Source organism: Phlebotomus papatasi, chromosome 1 (assembly GCF_024763615.1).
Source record: "Phlebotomus papatasi isolate M1 chromosome 1, Ppap_2.1, whole genome shotgun sequence".
Classification (NCBI taxonomy): Eukaryota; Metazoa; Arthropoda; class Insecta; order Diptera; family Psychodidae; genus Phlebotomus; species Phlebotomus papatasi.
Genome location: NC_077222.1, coordinates 71237627 through 71256167, shown reverse-complemented (window position 1 = coordinate 71256167; position 18541 = coordinate 71237627). Strand labels below are relative to the sequence as shown.

Here is an 18541-nt window from a genome sequence, read left to right as displayed (position 1 = left end):
GTTCCAGTATTTTCCATCAATCTTTTTTCATAGATTCTTCAAAAGACTTTGGTACAAAGAGCGACGCACAATTACTTTTGCTTTGTAAACAAATGTACAAAAAAAATCGTATAGGGTAAATTAAGCTAATTCAAAACCTGTTCCAAATGAAAACTTTTCGCTACTCCAAATGGAAACATAATTTTTTTCCATGATAAATACAGTATTAAATTTTTATTTATATATTTTCTATACCTCAGTTTTATTATTTAGTTAATTTTGCTCCGAATAAAACGAAAATTCATTCATATTCACAAATATTAATTTATAAATTTCTCAGAAAAATTAAAAGTGTACGTTTTCACAATCGAATTTTTAATCAATCAACCATGTTTTCTAATAAAAAACACATTAGGGTGATTGATCTTTATTACTTTTTTTACATATATGTAATATTTCTGGCTAATTTTAGTTAAATTAAGTGCTAATCTTTATTGTTAACAGTACGTGAAGTTTTCAAATGAAATAATTACCTATTTCGTGAACAAAAAGGGTTTTTCTGAAGTGTCTGCAAATGTTTCAATTGGAAATAGGGGAAAGGCTCATAATTTTGTCCAGTTTCTTATTTTGGACACTTTGAGGATAACATTGGACACTAAAAATAAATTGATTAAAATGATAGATTTTTATTCCAATATTTGATGAATAATGAATTCTATCTAAATATTTGTTCTTTTTGGAAGATTTTGACACTAAATACGTTAAATTTTGAATATGATTTGAGTTGAAATTGCTTTCTTGAAAATTCAGTGTGAGCAATTGCTTACGAGAAATATGACAGAACTTTTTGTTTACTTCAGTTCTTATTTAGCTGTGGTGAAGTACTAACAATGTTTCTTCGGTTTTTTTGAGTGATATTATTGAATACTCATTGAATATTGTGTTGATTCACGTTAGTGGTGATTTGTACATTTGATCTGAAGTGAGATTTGCCTTGTGAATTATATTTTTCGTGTGAAAAATGGGAAATTTTCTAAGAGATTCACCAGTGAGGTGATACTCCTTATTTTGGACAGGTGTTTTTCTCATGAAATTTCGTGAAGTTTTAGCTTTTGTGATGACTAGGTTGGACAAATGCCTGGAGAAACAAAGGAGCATCATCTCTACGAAAGAGATGTAGCGAGAAATGCCTTGAAAGGTTCCCGGAAAGGTCAGGGAATGAGTGAATCCACACGTACTTGGAGTATCGAAGTCAACTCACTTTAATGAATGATATGGAAAGTTTCCGGGCTTCTGTGACATTCTACGTTTCCCTTACATGAACAGGAAGAGGACTTGGTAAGATTGGTTCATCAAATGAAGAACAATGGGCATCCTATTGAGGCGGATTAGCTGTCCAAATTTACAGCCAAGTTGGACAAATTAATAAACAAGTTGTCCAAAATAAGAGCCAAAGTCACCTCTACATATCAATTCATTTTTAAACGTATTAAAACTAATTTTAATAAAAATAAGACGATAAATAGCTCGCTAAGTTTCTAAACAACCCTTCTGAAAAGAGAGTAACAAGAAATGTCAATTAGTATTGAAAATATCGCAATTCAAACTTGGAACTTCGATGCTTATAAGCAGACTGTCCAAAATTATGAGCCCTTACCCTACTGGAAATATGATTTTTTTCAGAGATTTTCTTATTGTCTCAGATGGGAAAGGAAAAAAGACCAGGAATAAGAACAAATCCTACACTCAAGAGCAACTGAACAGGATTTTGGAAGCTTTTCGTCGCGGTTCCACTTACACTGTTTGTCTCCAATTAGAAACTTTCCCTTGTCTCCATTTGGATTAATTTGTTTCAAATAGAAGCACTTTACACTCGCGTATTTTTCTTGTATTTAAGAAGTTTTCATATTATATCTAAAGAATTTTCACTAAACAGTCACATTCTAGTAGAGTTAAGGAACAAATTTATGTAATTTTCTTCAGAAAAATATTAACTTAGTTAATATAATGAATCTTCTGTCAAAGTTAAAGCGTCTGGAAATGGTTTTGAATTAGGACATATAAGCCAGACGACTAGACGAAGATTTAATAATTTTCGCTTAATTCTTTATTAACTGCTCAAAGGAAGGGAGATCTATACAATACGATTTTTTTTTTAAATTTGTATCTTATCTGTAACTCAAAAAATTTCAATTGGAAATACTGGAAATATGATTTGTTTTAGAGATTTTCTTATTGTTCCAGGTGGGAAAGGAGAAAAGATCAGGAATAAGAACAAATCCTACACTCAAGAGCAACTTAACAAAGTTTTGGAAGCTTTTCGTCGCGGTTTCACTTACACTCTTTGTCTCCAATTAGTAACTTTCCCTTGTCTCCATTTGGATTAATTTGTTTCCAAGAGATAGCAACTTTCAGTGTTTGGTGACCCCCCATAAAAAATATTATTCTTAAATTGTAGAGAACAGCGTATCTCGGATTCGTTGAAAAATTACATTGCAGTTCTCATTAGAGTAGAATAATTAATACTTTAGTCAACATCGAATCCACGTTTGCTGGGATGAAAGTTCCTAATTGAGGTTTTAACTTTTTAAATGTAAGTTGTGTGCAGTGGGTTTGTGTAGAATGCAGCTTTCCAAGGAGATACGATAATTCTCCTACAAGTACCGGAATTTGCGTGGTGGTTTTGGCTCATCGTGATTTGATCAATATTTTTTTCCAAATTTAATCATCATTTCTTTAATAGATAAATCATATTTTCTTTTCCTTGTACCCTCTTTATCTTCCAAAATCATGTTTTTAAGGTTTTCTCGAAAACGGCTTCAATGATTTCTATAATTTTAGGATAGGTTTAGAGGTGCGCAAGGTGCCCATTTCCCAATACAAAAAAAATCCCTTATTTGAATTTTCGAAGTTCCACCACTCTGAAGGGCCTCTTTCTCAAATGATTTAGTTAAACTCGGTTTTCTCTGATAAAGATTACTTCAAATTTTGAAGATTATTGAATAAAAAACTTGCTCTTCCTTACCAATTTCGAATTTTGGGATGGTCTTTTGATCAATCGTGAATCACGAATCACTTTCGAAAATAAAGGTAAACTTTTATAGACCCAACACTGAGAGAAATCCGCAAAAGTTAAAATAACATTCCAGAAATGTTAATTTTACCCTGAATTATTGATCCGAGAACGGTGTAAATATTACCCTTTTTAGGTGTATTATGGGTTAAAGTTACCTTTCTTTCATGTTGATTTTACCCTTAAAAGGTGTAAAATTAACATTAAAAAATGTTGATATATTTTTACACCTAAAAAGTGTTAAAGTTATGACGAAAAAAAGTTAATCGCATCCTCTTTTTTTCTCAGTGAAATAACGCCCGGAAAGATAATTCACGCATATCTCTATAACGTAATTCGAGCACTCGTCAAAGCTAGAAAGCTTTGATGAATGAAAGAGATCTAATTCTAGTTATTTCGCTCACTCCCATTGGAAGTTTGAAAACATTTTTACAAAATAAAAATTATTGTGCGTCGGGCATAATCGAGATGGAACTTTCTCACTCATTCTTATTCTCCACGTACAATGTAATCTAAATATAGTCATCTCTCTCACTCTCATAGGTAATTTCGAAAACAAATTTACAAACAGAAGTTTCTGTGCACTTAACTTCATAGGCAATTTCGAAAACATATTTACAAAACACAAGAAACTTCCTACTAAAATAAGAAAAGTCATATAGGGTATAACTATTTTAAAAACAGTTTTGTTAAGCTGACAAATGGATCTTGTTAAAATTTTGCGAAAAGAGTGTTGTTTACCACATTACATTTTACAAAACTTTTTTAACACTTTATATGGAGAAAACATCCTTCTGACAAACTTTTAACAACAGTTGGCTACTCATTTAACAAATTTTTTCCATAAACGGTACGCAAGAACATCTTTTTAGCAAAGTTTTCTTGTTGATTTTGATAAAATTTGTGTTCGAGTTAGACAGAACTGGATGAATACTTAATTTCTGAAGCCAAATTTGAACAAAATCTTATTGATTTTTTATTTCTTATTTTAAATGCAAGATTCTTAAGTGTAGAAAATACTTATATATTTTTTTTTAAATTTATTCAAAAATAGATTTCTTGATTTCAGAGAACGAGAGTTGTTCTAATATTTTTTTAAGCTCAAACTGTGACATGGTAATCAGTTTTCGGAATTTTAATTAAAATGGACGATCTTGCGGTTTTTAAAAAGTATTTAAAAAAAAAGATGAATCCAAAATATTTCCTTAATATTTACCAATAACCTTGGGAAACTCCCTTTTTGAATTTATAAATGTTATGTTAAAAATTTTCTTTAACGCATATTTCTCGATCAATTTGAATCAACTTGGATTCATTAGAAATCTTATTACATTTTTTTAATGATTTAAAATAGTTTCTATTCATTGTGAATGTAGAGAACACAAAAGAACAATTTTGAGTTTTATTTTATGGACCATTTCCTATCGACATTCTTCTAAAAACCCAGTCGCAATATATTATATAAAACGAATAAGGCTTTCTAAAAAAACTTCTATAAATTGGGTGATTTTCCTGTATGAGGTTGAAAGATAAAGAGTGTTTTACTTACTTGGTCGATGACGATGAGCTGCCTGTTCCAGATGCGAATGTTGTCTGGCCAATTGCTCCACCATCTCCTCCAAATGTTGCCTCTGATCACGTTCATGTTGCAGCATTTTGGACCATTTATGACCCTGACTCTGGGCTGTCTGCAAATATTCCGAACAAGCCTGCAGGAAACCCCCCCCCAAAAAAAAAGATAAAAAAACATTAAAGCATTCTAAGCATACTTCTCCAATCCCGTTCCTTTTCTCACATTTTTCATTGCATTAGCAGATATCCGGAAAAGTGTAGCCCTTTCGTTGACAACTTTTGTCTTATTGGCCAAATCATCACCATTCTCAAGATCAGCCAGTGCTCTCTGGAGAGCTGAACCGTGCTTCGAAATGAGATCGTAGCAAGTTTTGAGGTTCTCAAGTCTGAATCAAAAAGAATTAAATAATAAAATCGTTCTGAGAATATAGGGTAAGTTTTCTCTCCCACTCACCTGGCAGTCAAATCACGAATGACCACATTTAACTCCTCACTTGGAATTGCTAATGCGTTGTTGTCCTCCTCTTCCTCTTCACTCTCCATAGTTCTTCTACGTGTGAGAAATGACGCAAAAAAAATCAATTTTACTCACACGTTTGTGCTTAGCAAACTTAAGCCACTGATTTTGCCAAAAAGACAAATTGACAATTTGTAATACACAATTCATAAATGAAATTAAATCCCTTATAGGACTTTACTGAATATGCAAATGATGAGGATTGTTTGCAGATAACTTTGTTACTTTGACATACATTGCACTTCTCTATTCCCAATTATGCAATTAGAAAATCATACTGGTATTATTGTGAAAAATCCTCAGTGGTACTTACATGGCTTTGGCTTTGGCCAATTCAAGAGCTGTTACCCATGATTGACGCTCCACTTCATTGGCGGCCTTAATGTGAAATGTCTGAGTGCCTCCATTGGATATAACAAACGTGCAGGAGTCCACAGTATGAATTAGAGCCCCATGCAGGGATATTGTTCCACGACATGTGTGGGACATTTCAGCTTGATTCCTGCAACAAGAAAAAAAAACAGTAAAAATCAATTGATAATTTGATGCATTTCATCATCGACAATATATATACATAAATCAAAGCCCTCAGAAGCCGCTTTTTATATCATTAAATTTCTCCATGATTGCATTATATTTTAATATTGCAGCAAAATTTATCATTGTTCTGACCTTATAAATTTCATTATATTGGATCCATGGTCTGCACAATATTGCTTCTTTTCTGCCCACCCTTCAATGTTAATCCATCATGCAATGCACCAGATTTTCAGAATATAATCGCACTTGTGAAAATGTTATGGCAATTCCATTTTTGAGGATTTACTAATTTTTGTAAATTCATATAGATTTTTTTTGTCTTTATCTCTAACTTAAAATTAGTTAAGAAAACTATTTTGTAACGCATCCTTGTAAACAAAAAAACACACACACAAGCATTAGTAAAAATAGAAGTAATCAGAAAGATATTCTGTCCACCGCTGACTTACACAGAAAAAAAATCGCAAAATTTTTCGATAAATGTTCGTGAATTCGAATTCAGGTCAGGTCCTACGCAATGCTCGTAAATGGCATAACCCACAAACAAGTTTGTAAAAGTTTGCACTATTTTCGCAAACATTGTTCGTAACCGCTACTCTCAGTATCGTTCGAATTCCATGACCGACGCCTTCTGAAGAAGAGACCGACCCAAGAAATTTTTTTCTTATTATTTTTTTTAGAATTCCCTTGGCCTTACACATTATGAGAAATTTCTTTAAAAAATGCCTTTTGAAAGAAAATTTCTCCAATCCTTGTAGGCAAAAACGTCAGATTTTTTTTTTAAAAATTGCATTTTTTGACGAAAATTGCGTCTAGTGTGTAGACACCATAAAGAAAGGCTTTATAGAACTATTATTCTTATAATATATTTATAGCGCTTTTGGTTCTGTCTCTTTCGGTGCTATCACACTAGGATTTTCAAAATTTAATTTTAAATTCAATTGAGCCAATTGAGCATTATAAGATTTCTAGAATTTACTTGAAAATTCTCAGTCAGGACACATTTTGCAAGAAATTTGCTCAATTTTAAATAGTGCCACGAGATTTTGAATCGTGAATGACTCCGGAAAATATGTGATAGTACTTAAAATGTCTTATAGGGGGAACTGGGGTAGTAGTAAACAGGGGTAGTTGTAAACACTGTGATTTTTTCATTAATTTTAAGACTTCAGAGGATAAAACCCATAAGCATTCATAGATACCATGTGGATGTATGTTCACAGATAAATTGGTCAATAAAATCCTAATACTTTTTAAAAAAAAATCATTTTTCCCGAAAATGTTGATATTTCGATTATTTTGTTCATTTGGATTTCCACCTGGAAATTAAAAACTGTGTAAAATAATTGAAATGTAGCAATACCAGTTCTTTCCTACATTTTTTTTTAGGATTATATTAATGCATTTACTAGAGAAATTGAGATTTTCATTATTTTAAAAGGATTAATAATTAGTCAGAAAACAGCATTTGGGGTAGATGTAAACAGGCAATTTCCCCGTAATTGTAGATGTCACGAGTGTAGAATGAATGGCAAAATATTTTTCTTGGTATTGCATCTCATGGTGGGAAATTTTTCGTTGTCGGTGTTCAATAAGAAGTATTATTGGTGGCCACCAATAATATTAATTACGAGCATTATGAGTAAATAAATTTAATAAGAACAATGTTCTTCAAAATGCTACTTGTTTAACTGCAATAAAATTGAAATTAATGAGCAATTTTGACATTTTAATTTGCTAAATTCAAATTTAATTGAGCAACCACATTTATGCTATTTTGACATGTTTAAATATGTTTTGGTGGGCCAAGTATTAGTTTATATCAATAAATAAACGAAAATCTTTCAATTCAAATGATTTTTAATGCAAAATAACGCATAGGAACAATTCATATGAAAATTAAATTTAATTTACAAATTGAAAAAATCCTAGTGTGATAGCACGGTTTGACTACTAGAAGTAAAGTGACGCACTCTTAACCGGATTAAAAGATCCTATAAGAATTGTAATACAAAATGCTCATTATAAGCATTTTATAGAATGCATTAAATAACTTGTTAGGCTTGATTTTATATAAGGCAGCTATTATGTTTCTAGAGGATCTATATTTTACGCTGCGTTATTCGTAGGTATAGTTTTTATACATACTCATTTACTAATATTCAAGTACGCTGATAATTGTCTTCATCATGCTTAGGGGTTACGGTCTTTGAGCCTAATGGCCTCAACACACTAGAGAAATTTATATCCATATTAAAGCAAATTTCCTACGCTTCTGTAGGACAAAATATCAAATCTAGACATAAATTTCTCTAGTATATACAGGTCATAAAAAGTGTAGTTTGTACACGCGATTTCTTTAAAAAACGCTATTTGACGAAAATTGCTTCCAATGTGTAGAGATCTTTATATCAAGAAAACTATTTGAAAAGGGTCCCGGTCAAAATCTCAAAATCAGCTAACAGGAAATATTTAGTTTTTTTTTTACTTCTGATGAATCTAGTCTGAGTAATCGTGACCAGCAATTTTCCCAATGACTGAATTTTCAAAATTTTTGAATAAAAATTTCAGAAAATATAATTTAAATGTTGCACTTTTATATTCGTGAGAGCTCGAAATAAATATTCTTTTTGAAAAAAAAAATATTTAAAGAAAATAGTAGGGGAGAGTGCCCATCCTTTGCACGGTAAAATGACTAAATTTTTCCTATGTTTACCAATAAATATGACTTATCACACCCATATTTTAAAAACTTGGGGAAAGTTTCCTGTTTTTAAAATATATTGCGGAGTCACATTTATTCAGGAACATAGGAAAAATTTAGTAATTTTAAAGCTTGGGATCGTGCAAAGGATGGGCACTTTCCCCTATTATGTTTTTTTAGTCGTTGTGGCTCACGTAATTCCTTCAAGGGGGTAGCCTGAATAACAAGGTCAAAAGTGGTCTATATTTTTTATTGTTTAAATCGATAAATAAACTATCTAAGAATATAACTATAAAATTTTCAAAAGTTAATTCGAAATATTATCTAAGATACAGACACGAAGGAAAAGAGCACTAAGCCGACTTGCAAGTGCAAGCGTTCGGGTGAACATCCAAAACGCGTTTTCTCCCCTTCTCATTTTGACAATTCCTTCGAATATAGCGGGAAAGATTGAGAAAAAAAACTTATGGACTGAATGAAATAAATAAATGCTTAATCTCTTAAGAATTAAATTTTATTAGAGTTAAAACTAAATGGTATTTGAAAAAAAAATGTTTCTATATTTTTTACAGTGTGTTTAAGTTAATATTTTTATTTTTACTTAAAATATGATTTTTCAACAACTTTTGAACAAAGTTACTGTTTCAAAATTTTCTCCGTTTTTTATTGGCTTTGGCTATGAAAAATACACTTATGAAAATAATTTTTTTTTAGATTTTTTTCTCCGACAAGAATTACGGGTGGTAGAGTGCCCGCCAATTAGGGAGTGCTGCGACAAGGGGTTCTAGCGAACTACTCATTAGTCCATTTTGTGATATTTTGAAAACTTCCAAATTTTGGCCTTCTAATTCAGGCTACCCCTTAAGTACAAACTGTTCTAAAGTGTACAAAATCTTGAGTATTCAAAATGAAATGCGCCATTATACTTACACAAGTGCGATATATCAATTCGCCCATAAAGTTGATTTTGTTTCATTTTATACCTATTTAATATACATTGAAAAAAATAACAATATACCCATGGAAAGTAAAAAAGAATAGCGTGCAATTTTTCCAGAATTATAGGCTTCATTCTTATAAACATTATAAAACTACATACTCTGACATTTATTAGTGTTTTTTAAATGTAATACACAAACAATTTTATTGAAAAACGTCCACGAAGCACTATTATAGTTAGGAAGGTCAATACCAAGTGAGAGGAAAGAAAGTAAAAAGCAAAATAATTATTTATATTGGGTGAAAAATAACAGACATTGAAAAGGTATTAAATGGGGAGATATGTGAATTTTCATTCAACACCATGCAGATATACAGGTGTTATGCTTTATAAGTCAGTAAAAGCTCAAAAGTCTTCCCTAGAGCTTATAAAGAAAACTTTTCTCGTCTTTGAAAGAAAAATTTTATAAAGTATCTCAACACAATTGTTTCCTATCGATTTTATATCGTGAATTGCTTTCTGTATTATTTTCTTTCTATACACTCTATTGGTAATTTACATTTTAAAATAGGAATACAATCCTCAACACTATAACTTTATATATAACTTATTTAACAAAGAAAAAGAAGAAAATGACAAATTTGTAATAAAAAATCCCAGTGAAGTGATTATTTTCCTTAAGTATTTACAATTTTATTCAATTGAAAAAGGCGGATGATTCAATTAGAGAATTAAATATGATAAGACATTTTCTCTCTTTTTACATGTGTAGAACTGATCTGGGGGTTGCGCATTGGGAAAAAAATATTGTATTTTAATTATCTTAAGAAATTTACGAAGATTATATAATGAGAAATAATCATGTTTCTTCTTAAATTGAAGAAAATAAAAAAAGATTTTTCAATACAGATTTTTCATGGAGATTGAAAATAAAAGAACATTTAAAAAATATTGTTATTTAATTTAATTACATTTATATCTTAATTTTTAAAAATTTTTGCTTATGCAACAAAGTAAGAGAACAAACAAAAATGCAGCAGTAATTAAAAAAAGAAGATTAAAATTAAACGGGGCTTTTACTCACTCCTGTCGGGGGCCCTTTCGCCGACGTCTGATTGATAATTTGCCCCCGGCACTCCGACCGCCCATATTAGGTCCGGTTCCATGTTCAGCCCTGTGCAAACCCCAGAATCAAGACAAATAAATTGATTTCTAGTGTTTCTACAAAAATATCGGTCACTTTTATTCTTTGTTTTTTTTTTTTTTTTTGAAAAAAGAAATGTTGATCTTATATAAATGACAACATTTACTTAGAGAATGATAATTAAACAACTTTACTTCGGCTCTCGTCTTTATATCATTTTTCTCTTTTCTTTTTAACACAATTGTTACTTTAATGACTGAAAAAAATCTCAAATATCAAGAACAAGTTGAATAATTTTGTTTTAAATCATTTCCTCTTTTATAACTTTAAATGTCATAAAATCCTTAAGATAATATCTTTTTGTTTATCATTTGACTCAAGTGATACAAACAAAAGTGTTGAAAAAGTATTAAAAAAAACTGCATCAGAAATCTGTATAATAAAAATTAAGATTTCGACAAAAAAAAGAAAACAAACAAACATTTAACAACAAAAGTACATGGCTAAAGTAAAGATGTTTTTCCTCTAATAAGTCAACAAATTCTCTATTTCCAACATTCTCTCTTTCAATTTCACTTCCTACCCACGAAAAAAAAATGTGAATGATGTGAAGCCAAATGATTGTGATAGGGAGGAACAAAAAAAATTTACTTATTTAGCTGCGAAGGCCACATATAGAAGCATATCTATTGGGGAAAAATATAAGATGGAATATGGAATTATATAAGGAAAAATATTAACCAGCACCAAATAATGCTTGGGACGTGATTGAAGATAAACTTTATGTGAAGAAAAAAAAAATTAGAAAATTAATTTTACAGTGAATAAAAACACCCACAGTAGACATTCATTGACATTCTTTTCTCAACATTTAATCATGAATTCTTTCCATCTCTCTCCCTTTTAGTTATTGTCCAGAAAAGCGAATAATAGCATTTTTGCAAACCACCCCAATCATTCGGAGAAACATTCTTATAAGTTGTTTTTGTGAAATAAAATTGAAATGAATTGAGCACATGTTTTTTTTCTCCTCAATATCGATTGACTTTCTCAAGCAACATTCATTTCACAAACAGCATTTGCCACAATGCGGGAATTAAATTGAATATTTAGCTCAAAATGGGGTGAGAAACCAACAAAGTCTACAGCACCGTGCAATTTATGATTATGTTTCATGAGTCTAAAAGGCATATTATTTATTGAAGTACAGAGACAGATGCAACAAAACTTACGGAAACTTCTTTAAACTTTCTCAATTATTTAGGTAATAGTTATGATTAAAATCCGCAGTTTCAAACAATATGTTGTCTTAAATTAAATGAAAGTAATTGGCAAAACTTCTCTATGACCCTTTCTTTGCCCAACGAGGTAGTAAATCGATCTTTAAAGTACATTCCACCTACCAATGTGACACCCACATAAAAATCTCGGTGGCTAAGTAGAGGGTTGATATTTTTGAAATTTTAAATTTATTTTCAGGGCTCAAATGTAATATTACTAAATTAAAGGGTACAATAGGTTAATTTTGAACAGAATCTAAGTTTGGACGAAAGAAAAAGACCATGAAGTATTTTTGAGTGTAGGGATTGTACTTCTTCGTGGTCGTCTTTTTCTCTTTGTCCAACTGAAAAAGTGAGGAAATCTCAAGTTTTAAATTTAGATTCTTTTCATAATTCCTTTTATTGTATAACCCAAATGAGAAGTAAAAAGAATAAGTGTTATGGGGCGTGGTCTATTTCTCAACGGGTGTTTCTCTTCGAGAGACTTCCCAGATTGTTATTATGAATATGCTCGATTGCGGGATGATATGAAAAGTCTTGATATCCCAAACGAATCATCTAAACTTTATACATATCGATAAAGAATCAAAACAACTGAATTTTTTATATCGAAAATTTGTATAATTCGCAAATTTTCCGTCGCTGTGACTTTATTAGATATCTAATAGGAATCATAATGAATTGTGAAACCAGCAAAAACCAAGTGTATTGTTTGTATTTACAAAGCAAGAATAATTGTGTATTGTCTATAAATATACTTGATAACTTGATCAATCCTTAAGATTGCTTATAAATTATTAAATCATATTACTATACACCTCAAAAACACGTGGAAGAAAAATCGAATCTTTAATAACACTATGCAACACGGTTTTGCTAACGGAGATCTCACATGGTACGTTTGATAGAGTCAAGTCCCCTGATTAAGAATCTGGTCTTGGTTTTGCTCCAACACGTAACATTTTTTTTTAATAATTACTTTTATATTTTTTGTGCTTTGCCTTACATTATCCGTTATATCTCAGGTTCTAGTGAACAGAACTTAAAAAGTGTGGGTCCGTTAGAAAGCTCATTAGCTGTGCTTCAATTTTGATAATTACAAAAAACTTTGTAAAACCACTCCTTCAGGGTGTAAAATTGAAGTTTCTCTAAAAATTACCAAAAAAAAAAATGGTCTTAAAGTGAGGTTTTAAAAATTTGTAATTAAAAATTCATTGACACCAGGCGATAGGCAACACTTAGGACTACAAATTTGCTCATCTAAGACATCCCGCTCCGATCACTCTAAATGCCCCATTTGTTGGTTTTTGTCATTTTCCAAAAATATGAAGTACATATTTTAAAGCAAATTTCCTAAAGATTTCTGAGAAAACATCTATTAAAACTTGTGTGAAACATACATAACTGTTGAGATTCTTCTTTAATTCGATCGGGAAATCATCAACATGATTTTCGTTTACATCACTAATCAATATTCAACCGCGAGAAGAAACCCCTAAACTCCTTTTAGAATGCTTTTTTATGATAGGTAGAAAACGCATCAGCGATCATTTCGCAAATATTATTTCAATGACTTTAGATCATACTTTCATTTAAAATTACCCTATACTAGAAATAGTATTAGATGGATGGATGGAAATAATTAAAAACACAAATTGAATATACTTAAAGGAAAATTGAGAGCTTTTTAATGAGGGTTGATTGGTTCCTGAACATTCCGAAACAGATCCTAACTCACTAGATTATTTAGAAGGATAAGGATAAGAAAACGTTAATTTGCTTGAGCATTCATCACTGTTAATTTAATTCCTCACTCTTACTATCCAATTGCTAATATTATTGCAATTTTGTTTTGTCACAGAAAGACGGCTTTTCGTTCTCTCTCAGGACTATAACTAGCAAACCAATTTCATTTAATAAAAAATGTATGTTGTAGAAAAAAATACGATCCAAAGAACTTAGTAATAAACCTTCAACAATTCTGCATAATTTGGAAGAAAATATATCTATATACCTAATTCTATTCCTAAAGAATTATAGAATGAAGATATATTTTTATCGAAGATCTAGACATCTAGAGGGAATTTATATGTCCATACTTGACAGTTTTTTCCTACATAATAAAGCATAGGAAATTTCCTTTAATTTAGCCAGGCGTAGAATTAGACAGTATGGGGTATTATAGTTTTCCTTAGATAGAACATTGAGTAAATCACTATTCATTCAGAGTAAACTCCCTTTCTATTCATTTAAATATTTATCAGTCGGATTCAAACAAGATTTACACAAAAGGCTGAGAAAAAATTCATTTGCTGGTTAATTCTTCCCCGGTCTCCTTTAGACATGGACAGCTCTCAACCGTTTGAAGAGCGGCGTGGCACAATCAAATGACAACAGGAAGAAATGGGATTTCTCAGATGGAGATGTCATTTTTGTTACTATGAAAAGTACGGGTATAGATATCTCTGTGATTTTTGACCCATATAAAATTCAAACGGTAAGAGATATCGACTTCCGGTCTTTGATGATCCCTCCTCAAATGACATTACCTCGAAAGTAATTTATTTAGTTTTATCCCCTCCCCGTTCATGCGTCCCCTATCCCCCAAAAATACTTCAAAAATGAGATTTTTCTTACATTGCAAAAAAATTGGCCCTAGCGATTTCAATGATTTTCGGATATGTTTTGTAGTTAGTCGAGCTGAACATTTCGTCCTTAGACACATTTCACCGGTTAATTCGCCATCTTGAATTACTCAATGTCAAAGGTCAACCAACATAGAGGTCATAATTTTCAACGGATTTGGTTAAATTTGGAAATTTTTGAAAGATATTTTAATTCTGAACTCGACTGCATCGGTCATATTTTTTTTATATATCACCACCCATATCTCTCTATACCTAGGTCTCAGACCCTAAGCTTTCATGACCGAAAACCTACACGGTTAAGCAACTGCCACTAACTCACAATCACTTATATAAAAATAAATAAATAAATAACATAAATCTGTAACCTTTTAACACACTTTTAAAGCACTCCTATGAGTGATACTGCCAGGCTTTATCCCTGCGATGTTGGCGATTTTTATGGGGTCCCGATCAAAATCCTAAAGCCCAAAAACCCAATGCTAAAATCCCGAAAGGGCCAAAAACATTAAAGCAAATATCCCGAATTCATAAGTGTCATAGTTACTCCCACGATTCCATCCGCGATTGCCGGAGACAAAGGAAAATTTTCAGTGTTTTTTGGGAATTATCTCTCATATTATACTCCGTATAATTGCGACCTTTTCGGGAGCTTTACAATTCAGAATTTTGGCTGCCATCACCGTTATGTGCAAATTCAAAAGCAATTGACGTGACCCGTTGCTAAACAAGACAAGTTTTTTTTTAATTTTTGCTAAAAATGCCAGGACACGACAATAATAAATAATTTTGGAAATTACTTTTTGAGTAAAATCCCATCATACTCTTTGTCCGGTAGGTGGCAGAGTTTGACGTTAAACGATTGGAGATAGAGACTCAAGGTTTTCGCCGACCCTCCCTCATAAGTTGACTGTTATGAACTTTATTTTTCCCCCGTTCCTCTCGATTCAAATCCAGTTTCTTTTTGATATTGAAATAAGATTTAACTGATAGTTTTAGAAGTGCTGTACAAAGTACTACACATGCCTGTATGTATTTTTTTCCACCACATAAGATAACTAGAGCGATTACATTTGAACCATCGAATTAAGATAAGACGCAGGGTACAAAGGGGGTACCCTTTTATCGTTCAAATACTTTAAAACATTCTCAATTTCACCTTTTCCTCAGCCAGAAGAGAAGTTCTCAAGCACCGCAATTTTGCACCCACATGAAAATCGATTTCGCCTTTTAGCTCTCAAACCCTCCCCAACTCTTTTGGGAGCCCCTCCTGAAACCCATTGTCGTCTTGTTTGTGTGGCTTGTGAATGAGACACCCCAAGTCAATTGTCAGTTGAATAATAGGGGAAATATTGATGACTCTCGAGAGATTCTTGGTGGCGCGAATGGCACTTCTTTTATATGCCCAATGTACACTGCAGATTCGGGTCAGTAGCAAGTTATAGTTTTTGCTACCCCTTCCCTCGTCCTAGTCTCGGTTAGAGAAGCCCTTGACCCAATGTTGAGGCAAATTGCTGCTTTCTGTGTCCACGGAAAATTTCCTTATCCGAACGATCTCAATACTGCAATCGAATGTTTTTCTCCCGGAGTTTTTTTTTTTGCCTTTACATAACATCAATTCAATTAACATCTGGATATCTCCAATGGAAAATTCTTGGTGACATGATTCATCATTATTTCAGGAGTTTATCTATATCTATATTTTTTTTCTTAGTGTCTTGGAATTATATGCCCCTGACTATATTTTTTGTCATTGTTGCCAATTATTTTCACACTAGTATTTTTATTAATATCAGTTATGTATTGGTGAGAGAAATCTCAAAATCTCTTTCACCTGTAGCACTATAATATCGCAATTTGCAATGTCGCCATTATTTTTTTCTTTTACTCTTTCCACAGGGGATTTACTTGGGGCTGTTTGGTCCCCCTTTTTGTGACCTTGTCACCTCTATGAGATGATGAGTGTGAAAGAATGGCCCTAAATGAACATTGGCGCAAATGAAATGAACAAAAATAAAGGCAAAAAAGCTCACAAAGTACTTAAAAAAACACTCCCAAAAATGCAAAGAAAATTTTTTTAGTCGCACACACAGACGATAAGATGGTGAATGTTTTCTGGTTAATTTAACAACCATCCAAGTGGAGGCCAGAGTCAGGGAGACAAGGTGATTGGCAAATAAACATTTGTGATTTACCTGTAGTATGATAAAACACCATTGGACAGCACAAACCATCGTCGCTGATATCCTTTCAAATAATTTGTCCACTTGAGCAGCCAGCCTTTCATTTCAGGCTCTGCTTGGGCGGAAGGCAGTGCTTTTTCCATTGCACCTTTTGCTCTATCGCACTCAAAACACCTTTGCACAAAACACCTGTGATTAATTTATGCACTGGAACTCGCTTTTGGTCGGGAAGTAAATGATTTTTCACATAATTTTCTCGCTCGCCACGTCAAGAAAAATGGAAACGCAATGCGGGTTTGGTAAGAAACTGCTTTTGCATGAACTTCCAGTTGGTTTTCGTTTTTGACTTTTTAACAGCGCCGCGCAGTGGGCGGTATTAGAACTTTATTGTAAATTCAAAATCGATGAATTTCCCGGCTGGCTATATCTACTATGTAGACTATGTATAATACTAGTACGAAACTAGTATTCCCCCAATACAAAATACATAGGGGGAGGCTTTGATCGTTCGCACTACGCTACTTTCAAACACTTCATATTAGGTGAGATTCTTAACAATCTCACCTACTATAATCCTAACAAAATTTCATGTCGTCCGATCGACCTCAAACTTGGCCAAAATGTGTTTCGCCACTTCCTGATCACCGGCCGGCCGGCCGGCCGGCCGCTCTTTAGAGCTTAATAGCTCCTAAACTAAAAAAGATATCGACTTGCGGTTTTCGGCAAAGGTTATATATCGGGTGAAAATTGCAACTTGGTGCATTGACCCCCCACCCCCCACCCCTCCTTCCGCCATTTTGAAGACCCCCCTTTTTTTGTTTTCTCAATAGCTCCGCCCCTATGGCATCGAGCGGACTCAAATTTTAGTATGTTATAGCTGGGCCTTAGAGCTTTCCATCAATACCAAACTTAAGGTCCCCCGACCCCCCTGACCCGAGCTATAAGGGTCCAAAAAAAATTTCTTAAAATGGCCATAACTCCGGTTCTAATTGTCAGAATTTAAAAAGTGAGGGCTTTTTGGAAAGCTCTCGTGAAATGCCACTTCCTCTTCTAACATCGCAAGTTCATAAAACCACCGCTAGGGGCGCTATTATTAAAAAGAAAATTTTTAAATCTTATAAGTTAAATAACTCAAAAATTCCATTGTGCATCTGGCTGAAATTTTAGTATGTTGTAGCCGTTGATTATACCTATCAAACAAAAAAAACCTTAAGTCGATCCATAACCCCTGACCCGAGCTATAAGGGGTCAAAGTTCGAACATTGACCAGCCTCTATCTCCGGTTCTAACTAACATAGCGACCTAAATTTTACCTTTTTGGTTTCGTCTCGACGAGCACTTTCAGATGGAAGTTCAAAAAGTCACCACAGGTGGCGCTGTGATAGCGTCAAAATTCATCGAAATTCAAAGTCACTTTTCTCAAAAACGGCATTGTGCAAATTAATGAAATTTTAGTATGTTGTAGTCCAGTCTAGGACGTTTCCAAAATGGTGCGTATGCGCCCTGTGGTTTCAATAGAACCGGAGATATGAGGGGTCAAAGTTCACGAAATTCAAAAAATCATATCTCCGGTTCTATGTGACCGATTTTGATGAATGAGGGCTTAAACGAAAGATCTCACCAAATGCTACAACTTTCTAGAATATTTGAACTTCGTGGGACCAACACCAGGGGCGCCACAGTCGAAAAACCAATTTCAATATCACATAACCTCAATTATCTCGACTGTCGCTGAACCGATTTTGATGATTACTTCAACATAATTGTAGAGCACATTTGTTTCTGCATTTCGTCCATACATCATTTTCCACTCAAACTACGCTATCACTCCGATTTTGCCGTTTAAGTGTGAAAAAATTGATTTTTCCCATAATAACGCTTTGAAATCACTCAGATGCCAATTTGACTGCCTCTACTCCACCAAGACACTTAAAATAGGGGTTTAAATGGAAAGTCCCACAAAA

At 32.8% G+C, this 18541-nt stretch overlaps 1 protein-coding gene across 2 annotated transcripts in view; it reads right to left on the bottom strand.

The window, feature by feature from the left end:
* Positions 1-16922, bottom strand: part of LOC129800000 (oxysterol-binding protein 1) — a 48288-nt gene extending 31366 nt beyond the window's left edge. Inside the window, exons 1-6 of one of the 2 annotated variants that reach the window (XM_055844350.1) lie at positions 16590-16922; positions 10410-10499; positions 5455-5643; positions 5079-5174; positions 4848-5010; positions 4602-4761 (exon numbers count right to left, since the gene is read on the bottom strand). In XM_055844350.1, coding sequence (XP_055700325.1) covers positions 4602-4761; positions 4848-5010; positions 5079-5174; positions 5455-5643; positions 10410-10499; positions 16590-16720 — 829 coding nt within the window. In that variant the 5' untranslated portion in view covers positions 16721-16922. The remainder of the gene's footprint in view (positions 1-4601; positions 4762-4847; positions 5011-5078; positions 5175-5454; positions 5644-10409; positions 10500-16589) is intronic. The other variant, XM_055844358.1, reaches the window with a different exon arrangement.
* Positions 16923-18541: the final 1619 nt, after the last annotated feature.